The sequence below is a fragment of the Meleagris gallopavo genome, chromosome 10 (assembly GCF_000146605.3).
Source record: "Meleagris gallopavo isolate NT-WF06-2002-E0010 breed Aviagen turkey brand Nicholas breeding stock chromosome 10, Turkey_5.1, whole genome shotgun sequence".
NCBI lineage: Eukaryota > Metazoa > Chordata > Aves > Galliformes > Phasianidae > Meleagris > Meleagris gallopavo.
In genome coordinates, this window is record NC_015020.2 from 12,705,979 (window position 1) to 12,728,163 (window position 22,185).

The window sequence follows — 22,185 nt, forward strand, 5'->3', positions numbered from 1 at the left end:
CAAGACATTGAGAAAGAAATAGCAGCTGTTAAAAGCTCAGATCTGACTGAGCTTCCAGAGAGCCAAGCTGTCATTGATGGCTTCACGTGAACAACAGTCTTCTCTGACAGGCCTGGACATTGATTTCACCTGCTTATTGAGTTGGCTTAGCTTTCCTGTGTGTCTTCTTGAAAATGAATCCTCAGAGCTTCTGTGGTAATGAAGAAAAATCTTGAGGCTACCTTAGAGCAATTTGGAAAGTTGGGAAATGGAAGAAATACTGACAAATCTCAGTCTCAAACACGTATTTTTGTCACTGCCCGTTTAAAAATGGCAATTCTGTAGTTATGTTGATTGTGTGTATTTCTAAAACATAAAAATATTTAGTTCTGAGTATATTTAAAAGACTTTGGAAACAAAAATAGGATTCTCTTTGAATCAAAAAGGAAGAAAAGACTATTCTCCAAGCCCTGTTAAATTCTGTTCACATATATATTGGTACTGACTTCTTCATCAGCATAAGTGCATCTTTAAGTTAACGCTCTTTTCTTCAAATTCCTTTCTTTCTTTGCACATCTGTTGGGTTCCTGAAGCACTGCTGAACTTGTCCGCTTCTACATGGCTACGCTTAAGAATAAGGGGGAACTAAAGACCTTTCCAAATCCTTCTGTGTGTTCTTGTTCAGTTCTGTTTCTGACATAAGTCTAAGGAATGAGGAGGGCTGCAGAAATGTCGGAGACAGTGCAAAGGAGTGAAAATTGTGTTCCTGGCTGGAGAAGGTGGAAATAGTAGCCAGTAGTGGCAAGCAGTTTGCAAGAGTGTGGTGACTGCCAGGCAGGCCCCAAAACTGCCTTCTGGTGACAGCTTTTATTCAGTAAGGCTTAACAATTCTATTCAGTGCAGACTTGTCTAAAGCATTCTGCTCATGGCTTATGCAAAAGTGGCAAGCCTTGGGGCCTTTGGGGCCTGGGGAAAAGATGATGGAGGTTTTAAAAGGGGGGAAGGAAAAAGGAGAGGAGTCATGAAACAAAAAACCCAGCTCTAAAAGACCAGCAGTCTCAGTTACTGTTGTATGTTGCGTTCTTTGGTATGTCTGAATGCAGTTGTACAGCAAGCATTCTTGCAGCATTAGCTACTTCTAATGAGTCTCCCACAGAAGAAGCAGATCTTCCTGCAAGCATTAGGCAGTAAAGATTGGTTAATAAGCAAAAACTTAGTTTTCAAAAAACCTTTTGGAAAAAAAAATCCTTTAAATTATTTCTCTTGATCTTGATTTTACCCGTGAGCTGTGCTTTCCCTAGGGAGGTGCCTTACAGATCTATTTAAAACAGATTTTTTCTTATTGAGGGTATGGCCGTGTAAGACAAGAGTATGGACATCTACCAGATTGGGAACTATTTTAATGTATATGACTTTTAATTGTACGTAATAATTTTAATGGTGTAATTTTAACCCAGTTATCATTTCTGCTTCTGCAGGTAAATGCAAGGCAAGAAATAATCTGCTTCAAACCTGACCAGACTGTGCATTTATTGACAGTCATCGGGAATGCAGTGGCTATTTAGTACCCTGAGTAAACAGCATTTATTGCTTTCAGGCAAATTCCTGATAAGGAGAAATTGGGGACGTAAGCTGCGTAATGCAAGCTACCTTTAATATTCATGAAAGGGAGTGATGTCTGCATTGCACATTCAGGCTTCCTGTGGGAAAAGCCCAGCCAAGTGTTTATGCCTTGTGTTTGTAAATTAGCCCTAAAAATGCTGGAGGGCCTACATCAGTCACTGACCTGTGCCAAATATTTCCTAGCTCGTGGGACTCAAGTGAGAAGGTTCTGCTTGTGTAGTTCAGTCCTGAGATTTATCATGTTAAAGTTGTTTTGTCAACAACTCAAAATCTTAAATTTCATCAGGGTTAATAAGATCTGAGGCTGTGTAAGAAAATTATAAACAGTTCAGTGTATTTTTGTGATTCCTACATTTTCTTCAGCTTTAAGTATGCTTCTAGTATTTTGTACTGACTGTATTAATGATGGTTGCATTCCCAGCTTTCTTCCTCCTCACTTCCCCTTTTTTTTTTTTTGACAGAATGAGCATTAGGATGTATGTTTGAACAGGTTGAAGGTCTGTGAAACATTAGGGTGTAAGTAGCTGCTACCTAAGTAACATCAGCTATTTGTATTTTTGTTTTCAGGTTCCTGCCAACTTGATGACCTTTGAATAGCAGGCTAATTCAAAACACAACAGAAAAAAAAGAACAATTTGAACCATCTCATAAATGAGAATGAGGTCCTGACAGAAAATGTGCCAGCTGCATTCTGTGCCAGAAGGGAGCCTGTCAAGCCGATCTCCTGAACTCTGGAGCCCTGAACAAAACAAGTAATGGCTGGGGATTAGGGTCCCCCGAATGAAAAATGGAATTGCAACATGAATTGCCATGGACCGTGCTTTGTTATATCCTCTGAACTGACCTGTGGAAACCACTGCCTTAAAGAGTGAAAGGAAAAACAACAATGAAACACCAAATAGTGTGTGTGAAACTTCTGGCGGTGCTGTGCTTGAGTTAAATAGATTGTAGCTTGTTTGAGTTTCTTTTAACTTTGTACTAATTTTGAAAATAACTCACCTTTTTAGGTATTCCTAAGAAAGCAAGTAAACTGGTATTTAAGAGTTGTATCAAAAGCTATGTATGAACTGGGTAAAAGAGGTGCTGCACACTCTAGAGATGTTGTTGTTTGGACTATACCAGGAGTTCTCAATGGAAGCTTGTCCCAGGCACACTGAGCCTGGAGCAATGTTAATTCTCTCTGACCTACAAGTATATGAAACATAACAAATGCAAGTTTGAAGTAGCAGTAAGCTTGCAAACTGTAGTACTGTATGGGAGCCACATTCCCTATGAGTGGGCACTGACACACTAAGAATGCTTTTGGTGCGTTGTTACCTAATTCCTGGTTAGAGCATAGTTCACATGTTCCGGGTGCTTGGGGTGTGTGTGAAAAACAAAACTGAAAGCACTGTTGGCTCAGAACTGAGTTTCTTCCCGTTTGTTCCTACACCTCTGTCTCCTACAGATGAAGGTTGAATGACAAAAAAAACAACCAACCAACAACCCAACATTTTGGTATAGTTCTTGGAGATGTTTTACTTCTCCGGGTGTCTGTTAATCAGCTAGGGACCACTGTCAGTGTATGGTGTTTCATAATATCACTTACAGTCTATATTTTAAAATGATAGAGGCACAATCTCAAGCTTTCATGATCTCATTTGGCAATAATTGATTTTACTATCTGTCTTGGTCAAAATATGACATTGTGTGGTATTGACAATGTAGCCTAAAGTAGACCTTACGTACAGAAGCTCTTTTGATCGTTGGGCAAATAATTTATTAAGTGGGATGATACAAAGAGAAAGAAGGTATGGGACTGTCAAAGTTATATCCTTGACAGGAATAATTCTTGGTCACTGAAATTACTTCGAAAAATAATATGATTGTAAAAAGGGAAACATGCTTTATACATGTGTTTTATGCATAAAAACTTTGATTCTTGCGTTGTTTGGGTTTCCTTGACATCACCTAGATAGCATTCCCTGGATGATTAGTCTTCATTTAGCCTTCCAAAACATGGTCTTTGTAAAGCAAGTAAACATTATCCAAAATATGACTCTGAGATATCAGAACTTTGAAGTCTGTGGAAAAATAGTAAATGTTTCATTGCCGTTGTGGTTTAGTGGCCATAAATAAGCTTGCAGATTCCACCGTGAATACTCCTTTTTAAAAAGAAACAAACTACCTACCAGTTTGTGGCAGAGTTCTCTGACTGTGTAATAAAGTTTTCTACTAGTAGTGATTATTTTGAAAATGTACAGTTTGTTTCTTGCATAAGAGTAGAAGCCTATGAAGTCACATTTCATTCTCCTGAGAGTTAAATTAATCTTTAATGGAAATGATTAATTTCTGATTGCTAGGGGGGAAAAAATAGAGAAGGAGAATCCAGTCTCACAGTTAAAAACAAACCAAAAACCCACACACTTGGTAATGTGGAGTTAAATGGCAATAGGCTGGATTCTGTTTCCAAAGATTGTTCTTGTGAATTGGCACTTGGTAGAAAGAAAAGAGGAGAAGGATATTTCTGTCAGAGTTGCGCTGCAAGCAGTGTGGGAATTTGTGTCCCTCTGCAATTTTTTTTCCTGCTTTGAGGAATGAACAGTCTGTTCTGATCCTGAAGTCATGTATTTTGAAAAGGGGTTGCTTGTGCTGAATCCCTCTTCAATTCCCACATCACCCAAGTTAACCCACGTTGGGTGTGTAGTGAAGAGGACATCTTCGTAGCCAGCAGTGTTACTGTAGCAGGCTTTGCACAACATCAGTTTTGCTTTTTCATTTTAAAACTTATTTAATGTGTGTTTTCTTCTCAGCAGCTAGATGTTGGTTTGTTGTTTTTTTTTTTTAGTCAATGTGTGTCCTTTTTTAAACACTGTGGATAACAGCCCGTGGATTTTGAATTTTTAAATAAGCTCTTATAGAGTCATTGCAGCATAACTGTGTCTGTTCTTCTGTCAGCGAAAGGAAACGTGCATCTGGGAGCCACAGCCTGACATCACACAGCTTTACTGAAGACAGAGCCAGGTCTGAAGGTGTCATTTATTATTGTTTGTTTTTGTTTGTTCCAGCTGTTTTGAATTAGGCTTTTGTGGTAGGAGGATAGCGGGGAAAACAGTTCACAAATCATCGTTTAATGAGTTGTTGTTACCAGTTGTGATTGTCCTTATGCCTCCTGCTGTCTCTGGTTTCCTTCCCTCAGATAATGCTATTTTCTGTGGGAGAGATGGAATATTGTGGGAGTAGCTTCTTCAAATGTGTAGCTGGGATAATTGGAGTGATTAATGACAACACAGAAAGCATTATTGGTGCTTGTTGCAGTGAGTAGTTCAGTAGTTTCCTACGGTTGATCTCATGTTTGTTCAAGTAGTCTTACAGGGCAACACAGCTACTGAAATGTTATAGACTTTGACATACGTGGTGCTCAGGAAGAGGTGGTGGTTTGGTTCCCTGAGGGAAAACTGCCTCAGCGTTGGAAAGATTTGGACGAGTCAAATACACTGTAAAGAACACAGTAATGTTTTTTGGTTTTTGCTTTTTTTCTTTGTGCTTTAAAAAAAGAAGGTTAAAAACATGCGTTTAAATCAGTGCTTAGAGAGGAGGGGCAGCAGTGAGGTCCTGTTATTCAGGTAAGACTGTTATCCAGACTACTTCAGTTAGTTAACAGTTTGTGTATTTTCTAATGCTCAATCTCTTTATTTTGTTAGTGACTGATGAAGCTCTTCAGCTAATATTTGTCATTGTAATTTCACAACATTTTGATCTGGAAATTAAAGGCATCCCTTACAGTTCCTTGATTGCAAGTATATGAATGAAAAGCACTCAGCGTAGATCCTCGTGGCCAGGCTTCTCATGTACCTGTGAGTCACCTGCTGAGCACTCACTGCTTTCTTAGCTACACTGACAGTCTTGGGGAACACTGAGCAATGGGGAATGTCAGGTTTGTGAAACTGGTGCAGTGCTGTAGAAATCTACAATGCCCTTGGTACTGATATTTTTTATTACTTACTGCTGACTTTTCCCTTCTTAACTTCCTTTGCTAATTCTTACAAGGTTTTTCAAACCTGACTTCTGTTTCAGTATTCTTTGACAGCAAGTAAGGAGATTCAGTTTTGAAAAACATCGATGATTTGAGTAAACAGAGCTCTTCCCAGACACGTATTTCATTTTGCAGGCATTTCGTGGCACAGGCATATTGCTCGAGCTGCTAAGATTCATTAAGTATTTAGGTACAAGTTGTGAACGTTAAAACTACAAACACTAAATGAACGCATGTAAATACTTAATGAGCTTTATCACTCAGCTTTGAAATTATCTTACTGTTAGCTTTTTTAAATTACCTTTAAAATCATATTCTACATGAGAAAGATCTGATAAGGAAGCTTACAGCAGACAGTTTGCATCTCAGCATCTTGCATGCTGAGCAGCCCCCGGTTGTGCCATTGCAGCCTGTTGTTCCAGCCTGTTGCTTGAGGGATCAGGGTCTCTTTTGGGAAATCAGCTGATTGACTTTCCTCCTCTAAACTCAACTGCAAAGCGCTTGCACTGTTACCCAGAAAAGCATTAATAGCAATATGCTTATTGGTGGTAAGAAAACAATAGCATAAAAGAACGCAGCAGGATTTTATTAGCCAGCTTTTCCTCACTAGAATTCAGTGTCTCATCTGTTGTTTTGTTTTTTTTTTGTGCAGCCTCTTCTAGTTGCTTTTCTACCTTTTCAACAGTACAGTCCTCTTCTGCGAGATGTAACAGATGTTAAAAGGAAATGCTTTCCGTACCAGCAGAAGTGATTGCAGCCTTTTCTGCTGAGGCACTCTAGGAGGTTAGGTCCCTTTGGACAGACAGCAAATCCATCTTGTGGTTTTGGATTAACTTTAGCAAACCTTATCCAAATCAAGGTAAATCATGGGATGTCATTTCTTACGGCTCTGTCAGTGGCATTTTTCTTTGCTTTCTACTTTTGATTTTTTTATGCTAAGTCACTAGACTTTTCCATGGCTGGCAGTAGTGTGCTGCATGTTAAAACATCAAGACACCAGTGGCTGGTACTAAATCACATCGGCTAACTGCGTGTTCTGCCTACAACATCATGTTGTAAAAGCATTATTATTTACATATTGCCCATTTTCTTTCATTTTTACTCCAAAAATGTCTTGCAGAGAAGCTGATGGGGTTGGGAAAGTTCTAACTGAAGAAGCTGTATGAACGGACCTAAAACTTGTTTGTAGGGATCATTCTCTTTTTAAAATGCTCGTGCTAATTTGTTATGTATCAAAAGGAGGGTGAGTGTTTGGGTTAAAGGAGGACTTTTGTCAGTGCCTTATTATTAACTTGAATACTGATCCTGTTCCTTCAGTGCTGAGAGTGCCACAGACTTGTGAGCTGTGCCCTTGGTGTTACAGGGGGCAACGTTCCCTACTGTCAGTGTTTCTGCAGAAGAGTTTAGCTGCTTTGATCAGTGCAAAATAGCTGTAGCTTGAGTTGCTGTAGTGTTTCTTCTGCCATTGAATGGTCTCTCTTTAGGAGAAATGCAGCAGTATTCGGTAGCTTGGGCTCGTGCAGCTTTTACCAGACGTAGCTCAGACTTCCTTAAAATTAATTTATTTTTATTTGGTATGTGTCTGAATGGATGTAGGAGTGGAGAAAGAAACCTGAAAAGGATTGTCTGAGTCATGGCCTGGAACACACGAGCTTAAGAGCTCACGTGTTTAGAAATGAGCATGCTTCTCTGTCCCATTTCTTCTGATTTAAACATTGAAGCGTGTAGTTATGAGAGGATTTATTTCTTAACAGGCTTTTTGTCAACATAAAAACTACAGAGAAAAATGTTCGTGGGAAGAGAAGGCTGAATAAATCCATCTGATTCTTTCATAATAGCCCATAGGCTCAGTTATGTGTATTATGCTTCTAGTGCCAGCATGAGGTAGAGAGAATTATCCTTTACTGAAACAACTGCTGCAGATTGTTTTAGTAGCAAGGCTATATAGGCATCAGAAGGGGAAATGAAAGAATATGTTGTTCTTAGGGAATTAAATGTTATTTTTCTGTTTTCCTGCATCCTTGATAAAAACAATGGCAGTTTTACTGTGGTGTTAATGGATGTTGGAAAAGAAAGGATAGTATGAAGCTTTATCTTATGCTTTCTAAATGTCTTTGGAGATGGGAGAATGGTTAGGTTCAGGGAGAAAAGCCAAATCATTTAGGTTTGCTACTCATATTGAAGGAAAGAGCTGACGAGTTGTCTTGAAGTTACGTTATTAAGGAAAAAGTAATTAACTGAAATTCCTGAGGATGCTGATCATGTGGTTGTGGCTGTTAGCCTGATCATCCTCGTGAATTGCTTAAAGCATCATAAATATTCCATTTCCCTTTTGTGTTTGCTTAGCATGTTATTTTTCCTTCTTTGGGTAAGTTCTGACCTTGAAGTGTGTTTCTTGAACATACCTCTTATCATTCCAAAGCCGTTGGCAGGTAAAACAGAAAAGCAGTATAAATTGATGAAATAAAACGTTGAAAGAAAGGGTTGTAGGTTGCCTTGCTTGCAGGCACCTCTGGCTCTGTGCGTACAGGAACGTATGCATTTAAGCACTGCTGTGCTCAAGTGTAAAAAGCACCAGGAATCACATCGATGATTTCTAATAAACCTTTAAGGACCAACCGTCACTGGAAGAGGGGATCAAGGTTGCCATGCAGTAAACACAGCCGTTTGTAATATTCCCTGCTGGCGAGAGGCGTTGCGATGGTGGAGCGATTGCACTATGATCTCACGGAGTGATGTGCAGTTTGGCTGCCCTCTAGCCTATTTTTCTTCAACGTTTTTAATACTTTACTCTGTGTGTGCGTGCGTGTGTGTGTGAAAACTGTGAGTTTGCATAAGCTAGTTTAAATGAATTGAAGTACAGGTTTCAAAAAGCTTTCCTACTGAAATAAATGATTTAAAAGACGGCCTGTGTCTGAAGTTTTGATTTCTCGTGCCAAGAACTGCGTAGATGCGACCACCATTTTTTGCTGTGTGGAATTTGACTGTCTTTTGGAATGGTGCTGAGATAAGCTGGAGTTTGTGGAACTCTTCTTGGTGAGCCTCTGGAATACGGCAAGTAAATATCCCACTGTCAGTTGGTACAAAGAGCACACATGCTAGCAGGAAAATGCAGGTCATTGAAGAGATTTGTGCTGCTTTTGTTTTAGGAGTTATTCAGTTAAATTGTGTGTTTTTCTTTCCATTGCAGTTCATCAGATTTTTCCCACTTATAGGTATGATAAATTAAGCTCGCTGAACACAGATCTCGGACAGATTGGTTTTAACTTAAGGACATGGAATATGAAGGGAAGTGAAGAACAAATGAACAGCAGGAAAGGGATTGTACGTCATTAGCTTTTTGGTTGGTGTTTTCTCCACTTTCTCTGCCTTTTTATTCCCCCTAAGCCATACTAAGGGATCATGCAGCCCTCAGTGTGAAATGCTGTGGGGTCACTGCTTGTCAGATTGTGAGCCTTGGGCTCCTCTCCTCTTTTTCCTCAGTGGAACAATTTATTTCAAATGTACATACAAAGTAGACTTCTTTCTCCCTTTTGTTACTTCCAAATTATTACTTTTTTTTCCTTTTTGCATGTGAAGGAATCCAGGTGGAGGGAGGGAGAGGGCTTTGAGTCTGAGAGAAGTGGAGGAACCAAACCACAGCAAGGTGATGCCAGAGGCATGGAATAACTGAGCTGAAAGTAGATCATCTTTATGTATTAATCTCAGATTTTGTGAGTGAGAATGTTAGGTACCAGATGATATCCAGATGTAAGCAGATGATATTGTTCTGGCATGAACTGTGTGCCTTGATTGAGCAGTGGAAAGACCTGTTTTTGTAACAGCAAATAAATCGCATGCAGCAGACTGAGTCCATGCTTCCACCTTGTAATGTTATTTTTACTTAAATTGAGCATTATTACCAAAACATGCATCCTTGTAAACACAATGCTTATCTTTGTGCTGGTATTTACCTCTCAGTTCCCAAATTTTTGTTTGGTTTGGAGCAAATTGAAGATCCAAAGCCATCTTGTTTCCCTGACCTGGTACAGGAGGCTGTTAGCTGCTGCTGTGCAAAGCTCACCTTTACTGAAGGTCTTTATTTGGTATGTGTAACATGATAGAGTATCTTAGGAACCAGATAACATGTTCCAGAGTATAAGAGTGAAGCTTTTGTTTTGAAAGGTTCAAAAGGGCTTTGCATAAAGGTGATCTGCAAAGGGAAAAGTGAAAGTATTTTTTCAGTATTTTATTTCTTGTACAGCAAAACACAAAGGGAGCCCAAGCCGTTTTAAAGCTGAAGAGAGATCTCATGCAAGAATACAGCCAGCATCAAACTGCTAATATCTTCTATTTTCTTTTAAGGCAGGAAAATATCTTACTGCTTTTATAGAAGAAGGGTAAGTTGAACTGTTGTAAGGTCAAATCACATAGCTAAGCATTCAGATAGATATATAAGGAAATATTGTAAGATATTGTAAAAGCACTTTGCAACCAAGGGTAACCTCTGGCTTATGCAGCTCGTGGCATGACCATGCAGAACTTGTTTAACGGTTTAGAGTACAAGAGAAGAGCTCTGTGGAAATGTTCTAAGCAAACGTGGGGAGAGGGAGCTATTGCCTTGCACAGGAGCACACTCAAAGCAGTGGCTTAGAGTAAAATTTACTGTATCGTGAATAGCTCAGTAGCATTATACAGTAGCACTGGGAAAAGCAGAAGCAAATCCTGAGTTTCCCAGAGCTGAAGTAGCAGTATGCACTTCGCTGGGCATAAACGTATAAGGAGGGTTAATTCAAAACAAGATTGTCTAAGTGGTGCTTATAACCGTGATCTGTTGCATTGCTTGATTGTGGTTATTTGGTGTTGACAAGCGTTTTGGAACTTTTGACTTGTGCTGTATATGCAAAATACTGTTATAGGAAGTTACCAAACTGAAGGCGATCTCGCCTCAGTAATCAGTGCCCCACTGGAATGAAATCTATCATCTGTAATCATATTGGTGCTGCTGTTCTTCTCATGCCTTATCGTTGATACCTGTGCTGCTGTGGAGTACATTTTTGGCAATCTAAGTGGCTTCTGACAGTTAATGATTGGCTTGTGCTCTGAAAGCAATATAGCTTGACTGTTTACATCTCATACAAAATAATAAGGGCTGTAATAAATCTTTCTGCTAGTCTCTTAATTTTCTTGATGTAATCCCTTCAAGCTCCAGCCATGCTCATTTATGAGGATCCATCACGCAGAAGTCTGTCTATGGGAACTCAGTGTTCCTACAAAGCCTGTGGCATTCCAGTTTGACTGTGGAAGCAAATTTTCTTTTACAGGAATTGGTATTAGTGTGGTGAAAGAGGACAGGTAGCTCTAGAGATGTCAGAGTTGGAGAATACAGCAACTTTTCACAGAAGTGTACCAGGTACTTAGAGAGACCACGTTCAGCAGTACGTTCAGCATTGTTTGTATTTAATGTCTTTGATGTCAGAAAATAAGAGCTTGTTCTATTTTCATTTAATCTAGAGTCTTGCTTCCAGTAATGTCTGAACAATGCAGTTACAGAGAAAGGATGATCTGTTCCTGGGGCCTCTTGCCTGCAGTGCTGTGTGCCACCCCAGCAGTAGATGAACTCTCACTGTCGACTGGAAGCAAGGTTATACGTGAAGATCACTGTGTGATGCTTACTTTGTTACAAATCCCAAAGTTTGGAAGTGAGGGAAGTGGAAAGGGGGGGGGGGGATGTGGTGCTTTCTGACTCTGTTCAGAAAGAATGGTTTTCATAAAGGGTTTGAAGCTGCACATGTAAGATGATAAAGAGCAGAACCAACATGGCATGAACACACAAGCTTAGAGCCAATGTGAAATTTGCCCCAGGCTTGGTCTTAAATCATAGTTTACATCTTGTCACAGACATCTGTGTATTATTACTTAGTTTCAAGAAGAAAATTTTCTTTTTAGAAGTCAAAGTAATGCCTAAACAAAAGGTTATTGCAACCAGCTTTGTGTTTAATTTGTGAGGTGCTGCAATAAGGAAACTATTTGAGGATAAAGGTATTAGCTATTTGGTTATTTGAGAATAACTGCTAGCCATTACACAGAGACATATCATGCTTGCTACTATGGTATCTTACAAATATTTACTAAACAACATCCTGCTTAAATCCTGTTCCTCGTTATTCTTCCAGTTCCATTTGGCTGTATGAGAAGTGCCAAACAAAGTGACCTGATGATGGCTGTAAGATGGGGAAGCTGTTCCTCAGGAGTGGTGGTGCCTTATTGCCCCGTTCTTAGTCCCAGCAAGGAGTTAGGTATCTCTCATTACCGGGCTGTTCATCAGCAGATCTGAGTGCCTCACAGAAGGAATTGGTATCACACTGTCATTTTGCTACAGAGGGAGAGACTGAGGCATAATGGAGAAGAAAAAAGCATTGTGGTTGGTGCGTAACAGTAATAGTAGTGCCAGGCTGCAGATTAAGCTAGCTCTGCTGAGATTTTATCCAGTACTTTCCAGTGGGTCATAAATGCATAAAGTAATCAGGCAAGGACTTTGTCAGAGCACATCTGCTCCAGTGTTTCTGGTAAAAGTACATCCGTTATCCCAATTAAATCAGATGGTCCAGCACTGATGATGTGTGAAGGTAAAGCCATCAGGGCCTGGCTGTGTCTTTCAGACAGACCAAGAAGAATGTTGGGCAAGCTAAATCCGTTTAATTTCTGGTGCTGCCAAGGCTGGATATGGGTGTATGTGGAAGTGGAGCCCCAGGGATTTCAGTGCGGGCTCCATGTGGACAAAATGATCTCTTTCGCTCAAGGAAACTTACAATATCAAAACCTGTATGAAGATGGTCTCTGTACAAATCTTACCGAGATGAAGGTTTTCTAATAGCATGTCAGTTAACATTCCCAAGAAGTGCTTTACCTAAGATTAATAATGCATTTGGAGGAGGTCTGTGAGATAGCCTGCTGCTCCTGTCAAGTTTCCTGCCAGTCTCAGAAGGGAGGGGGTAAGTTGTATTTTCCTCTTGCTGTTCTGCTTGCATAAAAGTGAGCTGGGAAAATAAGAGTAAAATAATTCCTTCAAGTAGGCGAGGTAGGAAGAAAGTGGTTGACTAGGTCTAACTGCAAAAAAGAAACACAAGCCTCTTAACTCACCCTCATGCTAAGGCGTTGGGTTGGGTTTTTTTAAGAATAAAAGGAGGTAACAGAAGTCGTGCAAGGCTTTATACATTTGTTTTCTACAACAGTGCTTTGTTTCCTTTTGGTCCTTGAAGTCCTTTTTCTGTGGACTGGAACTTTTCTGAAGTTCTGGAAATAAGCAACCACATAGAGCCGTGTTTTTCCCTGCTGCTGTGCATGTGTGTGAACAGCTTCCAAAGGAGGCTTTTGTGGGGTATCAGATTGGTTTACCTTGGGCTCAATGAGTCCTTCAGTTAGGCTTTAATATATTATTCTCCCTGTCATTTCTACTTAGACAGTGACATCGAATGCTCTGATGATATCAACCAATTATTTGTTCCTTCGCTGTCAAGTATTTGGAATGGAAATGTAGCAGGCAGTTAGATTAAAAATAAAAATATCCTGCTGGCAAGGCAATAAATTGAATTAAGTCAGTGCTGCTCTGAATGTTGGTAACTGTGGATGAGTTTTCATGGTTCATTCTGAAGAGCTACTGAGGCACCCAACACTTCATATATTAAGGCTAAATTACAGTTGTTAAATTTACTTCCCAATTCTCTTTAGTATTTAAAAATGTATTATCCCCACATTGCAAAACTTGAAGAAGCTCTTTATCCACATCCCAGAACACAAGAAATGGAAAAGCAGCATCCAAAGTAAGAGAAGATTGTCACGTGAACAACTGCGCATAAACTGGCTGTGAATAAAAGATGTTCCATGTCAGCAGGGAGAGGGAAATCTCCTCTTGGAGCTTCTCAAGGCAAGTGTGGGGACCAAGGCCCTCGGGCTTTCTGTGGGGCTGAATCAGATCATGAAAGCAGCTGTGAATAGGTGAGCAGTCCCAAGAGATGGCACTTAGCCACGTAGGAAGTCTCTTCTGTGCGGTAGTCTTTTAGGAACAGTCTCAGAGATTGTTAAATATTGAAGGAAATGTGAACTTCAAAAAGCGTGTTTTTTTTTATATATAATTTAAATATCATAATAGTTCGAGTGTGTGAGGAGTAGAAAGCATTGAGTTCAGTTGCACTGAAGGGAGAGCATTGCCTGGTTAGAACTCTTACTGAGCCCTGCCCCTTTCTGGGAGCTCACAGAGTGGCCCACATCTTTCTTATGTTATGCCTTCTATAGAAATACGAGTTCTTAGGATGTGAATTTTCAAGCTGAGATGTCTGCACATTAAATAATTTGAGCTTTCAAAGAACTCTGGGCCTTTGCTCACCTCATCTTAAACTGTAGGGATCTGAACTACTCAGACAACACGAATTTACGCAGCCTTTCCAAAGGTGAAATCTGGTTCCTTTGTTTGTACTGGAAGATGGATCAGAGCTGGTAAACAGACATTTGGTGCATAGCTGATTATGAGCTGTGGAAAAATATATATATATATATTTTAGTTTTTCCTAAAAGATCAGGCTTAGGATTTAAAGTCGTGACACATTTATTGTGGTAATGCAAACTGAAGTCATGTGAATCGAGAACCATAAGGGTTCCATTAGCACACATGGAAAGCAGGGTCGGATCTGTAACAGCACTGACAGTACGTCCCATTCAGGAGCATTACTTTTTAAAAATTAAGCAAACCTCTCAAGTGGCTGAACGTTTAGCTGACAGTGCCAGCACGCTTTAATTTCCATTAAACCTGAAGTTGCCACACTCTCCATTTTAAATGGAAATAGTGTTCTGCTGATGTCACTGGTAAACTTTCGTTTCTCCCAGTAAAAATGTTTGTGTTACAGTGACTTCTTGACAGGAAATCCCTGAGAATACGTTTGTCTTGGTGATCTGCTTCAGATGAAAATTGCTATACCAGTCAGCTTGTAGGAAGATAAAACTTTTCTTATTTTTTTTAATTCTGTCCATTTAAACCCAACACACAGCAGTGTTGGAATCAGTGTGGATTCCTTCTGCTTGAAAGCCTCTGGGAAGAGATGTCTCAACCCAGTGCTCAAAGGCTGCTTCTAATTTTGTTGATTTTTTTTTAGAGTGATATCTATGGAACGTGTTAGCCACAAATTTGGGAAATCTCCCTTGTATCTCAGTCTTCTGTTTCTCTTGTTCCCTCCGCTGGCCTCAAAGAAGCAGCACAGCTGTGCCGGGATACCCAGATCTGCTTTGCTGCACTTCATCCTTTCAGCCCCATTGGATGCTCAGTAGGAGCTGCTCAGTTCATGCACGCCATGTGTTCTGTCTTCAAAGAGCTTTCCAGAAGAGAGGCACTCTTCTTTTTGCCTGTTTCAAATGTACCCTTCCACATGTCCTAGAAGAAGTCCTCACACATCTCTCCAGGTATTCAGGGAGAAGAAGTCCATATTTCTGTTGCCATTGGACCCAATGCTTTGTGTACGTGCAGTGGTCCATGGTGAGACCACTCGGGAAAATACTTTTAGCTGTGGTTTCCAGCACAAGAAATGTTGTTAATCTGAGCTTAAAACATCAAGTTTGGCTGCCGCACAGCACTTTCTCAGTTGATTCCTTATTGTTTAACACTTCTCTGAAGTTCAAGTTCTTTTTTTTTTTTTTTTCCTCTTCCCCCTTCAATGCAGCCTTCATCCAAAAGACACTGCCAAATACTTTACAAGTGGTACAGAGGAAGAGAAATTGTTTCTGGCACTTATTGCAGTCGTCAGCACTGAGCATCCAGCTTAACCAGCTCACAAAATACAGAACCTTATTTTGTTAGGATGTACAAACACTTTTGCTATCAAACAAACAGACAGCCAGCCCACTTAACCTGCTACCAATTAGCTACCAAGGTCAGCTTACTGAATTTATCTCTGTTTTTTGCAAAAAAAATGGCCACTGAGCTTTTAGTTGTATCAATGGACACCATTCGGACATTTATATTTCTTGTGAAAGATGGGGGTCCCATGGTGTGCACTTTGATAGCATGGTACCACAATGTTGTCCCAGTTATGCCTTTCACTCAGTCATTCAGAAGGCACTGCACTGGAGAAGTGCTGGGAGGAGAGGTGCATTCTGCTTTCTGCTCCATACTTCCACTTCTTTCTTCTCCTTTTTTTTTTTTTTTTTTTCCAAGGCTGGCTTGGTATTATGTCATTTCAGATGGACAAGATTAAGTGAAATCCTGCTTTGGATTTCTGATGCTCTCCCCTCTGTTTTGTATTAACACTGAGAATTTGTTTCTGTGTTGTTTGTGGCTGAGGCTTTTTTCCCCATCCCCTGCCTGAGATGGCTCAAGAAATGCTGAACAGAGTGCTTAATGATTTCCAGTGTTTTCTCTTGACATTTTAGTTTAGGAGAATGAGCAATGCCTCCGCTGGGGACTTCCCTGGCAGATCCACGTCTGAACAGCCAGGGCTGGCTTCCAAGAACATTAAATTCCAGCTGCTTTTCCATCCAAGGCAAGGTTAGTTTAGTATCCCCCTTCCTCCCTGTGTCTTTACAGCAGGAGATATTCTAGCCAACGTATTCGTCATGTTTCTGAGCCTCCCTGCTGCTTGATTTATGCAGAGAGGACCAGGGAGAGAGATTCCAGTGTGAACTACCTGCAGGTGTGCAGCAGGGTGCTGCAGTCCATGCGGACCCAGCTATGCTGGCTAATCCCCACACGTGGCACCAAGACTGTTTCTTTCCCACTGGTGCGTGCTGAGAGATGCCCTTGGTACCTGGGAGCACCACAGAGACAAGCAGGAGGGCGAGGGATGCTGAGATGGAATTTCCAAACTTGCAGCTGGTGTTACTCTCCTCATTACTCCTTGTACTTCACTGTGCTGTTAAACTGTAGATAACTGTAAGGCTTTAAGAAAAAAAAAAAGTTATCTTAATATTCACAAATGCAGTTTGTGCACCCGTTCTGAGGTGAAGCAAGTGACTTATGCCTGTTTTTTTGTTTTTTTTTTAAGATAGGTTATGCATATTTGGTGCCTGGTTTAACGCTGCAAGGGACATAATTTTCAGTGGTATAATGGACCGCTTGAGTCTCTCTTGTCAACTGGGAGTTTGAGTATGCAGCGTGTTTGGAAATGCAGCCCATCCTAACCCAGCAACTGGCAAGGGAGAAATCCAAATCTATCAGTCGCTATTTCAGCCTGTGACTTCTGCTCGCCTTTGTCCCACCCGAGCGTGGTAAGACATAGCTTGTGTGCTCTTCTGGAGTTGGCTTCGTGTGTGCAGCTGCGTGTTGAAAGGTACCGCAGTGTTTTCAGAAACCCAAAAGGTAGCCAGTCTCCAGCTGGTAAAATTGTCGTCGTTCATAGACTGATTGAACTGTGGGAATTCACCCAAGTAGAGGATCAGGTCCAGTGTACACAGCTGGGCACCAAGCTGAGCTCAGTAACTATCTGTGCTCAGTGCTAAGCACCGGCCAACTGGGCTGCACACGATTTTCTGCTAGGTAGCAGTGTGTCCATCAATGTCGTCTTGTTCGCCTGGATCCACCTTGTCTCCCATTGCTCTGTCCCTTCTCCTCTGTTCTCCTTTCCCTTCTAACTGAGCAATGTCTTACAGACAGCAAGAGAGCAAGTCACAATAGATGAAAACGGATCCATTTTTGTCATGTTTCAGGGGAAAATGTTACTGCCCTTGCACTTGAACTTCTCTAAGAGTGGTTATATTTCATTACACATCTTATCCTTGTTTGTGAAGCGAGTACAAGCTGTGCTTGGTATGAGTTCAGTAGAGAAAAAATGGATATTTAGGGAAGATTGTTCCTCATTGACAGTATTATTTTGTAAGCAAGGAAATTTAAAGGAGGTTTTGCTTAGGTCCTATTTTTCTCCGACTTTGTGTTCATATTTTTTTCCTAAAGTTTGTCTGAAGATCTGCATGAAGACCCAAACCTCTAAAATGCTTTAATGTCAATCTTTCTTTGCCCCGTCTATTCAGCTAGCGTGGTAAAATGTTTTGTTTCTCTTTTTTTTTTTTTTTTCCCAGAGTCTATGAGATCATTCAAGTATGGAGACTTGGCAGCCTCCATGTGCGTACAAAGACGGCTGTTTGAATTTCAGACTAAGTGTTGTTCTGGCTAAGGATAAATTATTTGGTGTGTTACATGAGGATTTGCTGCTTTATCTGGCCTGAATCAGGTTGGTTTATTATCACTGCCCTGCAGTCATGATTTAGACTGGACTGCAGTTTTCTGTCCTTTAGACTTTTCCATGTTTTACTGCCTAAAAGTAGAGGCATTTCTTTTAAGCAATTTGGTAATAGAAAGGATTGTAGTGATTGGTTAGTATGATTGGAAGGCCAAGAAAAGGCAGTGCAAAACGAAATAGGAGAAAATACAGAAGTAATGGTGGGACCAGACAAACAAGACAAATGTTTTCTTGGGCTTAACTGGTCACTTACGGCTCATGTACAGAGTTGGACAGTCACTCTAAGCAGTGCAATCTCCAGAAAAGCTGAATAAGAGTTTTCGTATATGAGATATTCTTGCTGGAGATGGGATTTACAACTTTTATTTTTAAATTCAAAAGCAGGAGCAATGGTTGTGGTCATCATCAGTTCAGAAGGTAGGTTCATTTTATAGACATGAGCTTCAAAGTCTGTTACAAAGAGATCTACTGCCTGAACTGTGCTGAGTTGCCAGGGTCATGCGTGCCATCTGCACCATCTGTGCAAAGGGTGAGTGCTCTGTTCCTGTGTACTGCATGGAATACTAAAGGAGATCATTAATGAGCATTACAGAGTGATTTACAACACCTGGGTCCCACTTAAAATAGTGTTACAGAAAGTAAAACGCATCTGTGTATCTGAGCTTGAGAAGACTGATAGAATTTTATTTGCTTCTGAATTTTGCAGCATAGATGAAGAGCACACACCACATCTCTTTCATCATTTTTCTTTAAGTTACTTGTGCTGCTAGTCCATCCTGGCCGACATTAGTGGCACTATAAAATACAACTGCCCTGGTTTTGGTTCCTTTATTCACACATGCTGTAGATGAATGTCAGAAAGTATTTGCTCATATTTCTTACATTGGCAAATTGCTTTGTCTTTCAAAGAGTACGTGTGCCACTCAGTGCAAGCCTGTGCTTTCTTTGTGGACAGCACTTGAGAAATGCTAAAAGCATAAGGGTACAGTGTATATGTATACCCTCCACATGGTGCTGATTATCTTGTCCCATCTTTCACATCAGAAGGGTCAAAAACCAAGACGTTACTTCGTGCTAATCACACGTTGGAATGCATTGTTAAAGCCGTGTGCTTACAAAAGAAAAAGTTATTCATCCTTTGGCCTTGTTTCAAACAAAAATGTCAAAGTCTGTGTGAAAGAGCCATCAGAGCCTTCTGCTGTTACCAGTAGGTAGAGAGGGCTGTGGAGACAAAGGCAGTTAAGCTTTCTTGAAACACAATTGTAGGATCACATCGATGGTTTGGGTTGGAAAGACCTTAAAGCACACCCATTTCCAGTCTCCCCACCATCAGCAGGTTTGCCCAGATCAGACTGCCCAAAGTAAGCCCATCCACCTGGCCTTGAGCACCTCCAGGGATGGGGCACCCGTGGCTTCTCTGGGCAGCAATGCCAGGGCCTCACCGCCCTTATAGTAAAGAGTTTATTCCTTACGTCTAATCTAAATCTACCAGCTTAAAGCCATTAACCTTTGTCTTATCCATACGTGCCTTTGTAAAAGGCCCCTCCTCAGCTTTCCTGTGGGCCCCTTTAGGTACTGCAAAGCTGCAGTGAGGTCTCCCCAGAGCCAAATTTGAACAAGCCCAACTCCCTCAACCTTTCTCCTTAGGAGAGGTGCTCCAGCTCTCTGAACATCTTCGTGGCCCTTCTCTGGACCCAGTCCAACAGGTCCATACCCTTCTTACACTGGACGCCCTAGAGCCGAACACAACATTCCAGACAAGGCCTCAAGAGAACAGAAATAGAATTCAGTAGAAATATGAATATCTGAACAGGAAAACTTCTAGTTTATGTTTAAAAAAAAAAATAACATTGACTTAAAATTTTATGATCTTCCTCATCTTACAGAAGGGTGGGGTTGCCAGTTGTGTGTTGGTCAACCGGAGGGCTCCGTCTCTGGTTCCTGTTTAGTCTCAATGCAGGCCTTGTGCTGGCAGGGCAGAACCAAAACGAGGTGCTGCTGAGTTGAGAGCTCTTGGTTCTGGCTTGCTGGGAGCCTTGAAGTTCAGGACTAGGATTTTGTTTTGTTTGCACGCTTGGGATAAAGTGCTAGGATAGTATCTTGGCCTGTCTTTGTCAGGAGCGTTAGCTGTGGCCTTGTTTAGCATTTGTGTGGATATCTTTCCAACATTCAGTACGTTGCAATTAAGTCAGCATCAGAAGCTGTAAGATGAAAGATGAGCGGGAGGGGAAAGAAAAATAGAGCAATAACCAAAGACTGCTGCCAAGAAGAACTTAAGAAACACCACCAAATGAAAAAGTACCCTGTGGCTTCCTTCATACACATTCCCTCATCACAAGCAATAAAGCACCTCTTGAGTTGTTCTTCGCCTACTGGTTGTAAATCTTAATGCCTGTGTTCCAGAGCCCTGGGGACCTCACAACAGCCTCTGCTCTCCTGGAGTCCAGCAGCTGGGAAGCAGATAGAGGACTCAAAATGACGATGGGAAGAATGGCAATCACTGAATTTCTCTCTCTCCACCAGGGAAGTGGCTGTGAGTTCTGGGAGGTGGAGAGAAGGCAGCTTCGCTGGAAACACTGTTGGCTTCTAATATTCTCTGTTTTTCACAGCCAAAGAAGGGGCAGCAGCCACCTTGCCCCTGGACAGAGCACGTGGAAGTGATGTCCTCATTTCTCTTCTGCCTCACCAGGTGAACCCTGAGGCTGTGAGGGCAAGGGAGGAGTGCAGGGAGCCCAGGAGAATGGGTGAAGCTGGCAAAAGCTGGGCTGAATGTCTGCATAGTTAGCAAAGGACTAGGCCTGGAAAGGGAGACCTCGGTGTCGTGGAGGGCTCTTGCCTGAATGTGAAGCCTATAGCCATATTTTAAAACAAAACACTAACACATTCAGCGTTCCTTACTTTTGCTCCAAATCACTGCAGCTGTGGTATGTATGAAGCTGTTAACTGTTGTGTCTTTTTTAATGTGCTTTAAAATGTGCCTGGAGGTTTGGGAATTTCTTATTTCATTATTTTTTTTTACTTGTATTTTTTTAATTCCCGCTGAAATGCTGCGCTGTTTATATTTAAGCAAAACCTCCAGCAGGAATGAATAAAATCAAAGAGCATCACGATCTTGCAAGGCAGATTGGCGGCTGACAGATATGTCTGGCTGAAGGAGCCTTTTCACAAGGAACAGGGGTAGGCAGAGCCTGGGGAACAGAGCAGCCCCTTTCCCTATCTCTGCTCACTCCCTTTCCCATGTCATCTCTCCTGCCCCAAATCTCTTTCCTCTGCTTGAAGTGCGCATCAAATGCAGGGTGACAGCAGCAGTGGCAGTTTCAGCAGCATCAGAAGTCGTACTTGTTTGGCAGGGAAGCCTGGCCAGCCCCTTGGCTGCTCGCTCCCCTTTGCTCTCCAAGAGCAGCAGTGCCGTCTTGCACTTTGGAGAAGCTTCTCCTTCTGTTTTCCAGCGGAATATCTGATGCGATTTCAGTTTCCACACTATAATGCTCTTTAATTTGAGTGCAGTTTTTAGCAGCCTGTTTTCACTCAGGAATGTGGATAAGTTCTGAGGGCTTTTTCCTTTGTTAACACCCTGGGTCAAGTGACCTGTGTTGCTTCGATGGCCAGAGAAATGACTTTGGCTGCAAGAGCATGGGGTTTGGTAGGAGTTCCTACCTTCGTACAGGAAGGAATCCAACAAAATAAGGCTCATTTCTCACTATGCCTCTGTATGCCCTTCTGTTCCAAAGCAAAAAAAAAAAAAGAGCACAAAGCAGGCTCCATGGCACTGCTGCTGCAGGGACATCACTCTGCTTTTGTGATGGGAACACTGGGGGGAAAGAAGCTTCATCAGAAGGCAAAGCATCTGGCAAAGGTGGAATGAGAAGTGTTTTGTGTTCCATTTTGCATCCTTGAATTGTACAGCGAAGACGTAAATTCTGGCAATGCTGAAATGTTGGAGCTTTTTGGCTTTCTTATGTTAGGATCTTACACTCCCACACAGCTTTAAGTTTTCCTGCCTCTTCCACCCTGGAAATCCAGGCTATCTGAGGGAGCTCTGTACAGTGCTCCCGCTGACATTACCTCCAGGTCAGGCTATTAGCATGAGAAGCAGCAGGGAGTCTGTGCTTGGATGGGGCCTTGGTTTCAGGCTCATGTTTACCATCTTGTCACCTGGTTCTAACTGACTGTAGGAAAAACACTGGAAGCTGCAAGGGCCTTTTTATTAAGCTCATCTTCTGGTGTTGGTGGGCCATGTGTTTTTTTGCAACAGAGGAGGAGTTTCGTGCTCCTCCAATTCATCCTTTAAATGAGATAAACGCATGATTTATTAACCAGGTCTTTAATTAAGGAATTGGAAAGCTGTCCCTTTGGTTTGCTAAGCAA

General features: G+C 41.4%; 1 protein-coding gene and 1 long non-coding RNA gene across 2 annotated transcripts in view; both read left to right on the forward strand.

Annotated features, from left to right (window-relative positions):
- RALGPS2 (Ral GEF with PH domain and SH3 binding motif 2) overlaps nt 1–8,521 on the forward strand; it is a 36,445-nt gene extending 27,924 nt beyond the window's left edge. Inside the window, exon 13 of the mRNA XM_010715930.3 lies at nt 2,170–8,521. Coding sequence (XP_010714232.1) covers nt 2,170–2,199 — 30 coding nt within the window. The 3' untranslated portion in view covers nt 2,200–8,521. The remainder of the gene's footprint in view (nt 1–2,169) is intronic.
- A 7,280-nt stretch (nt 8,522–15,801) lies between these two features.
- LOC104912351 lies at nt 15,802–19,413 on the forward strand. Its single transcript, XR_004160779.1, has 3 exons — nt 15,802–16,130; nt 16,627–16,849; nt 17,657–19,413. It is a non-coding gene; the product is annotated as an uncharacterized LOC104912351 (long non-coding RNA).
- Nucleotides 19,414–22,185: the final 2,772 nt, after the last annotated feature.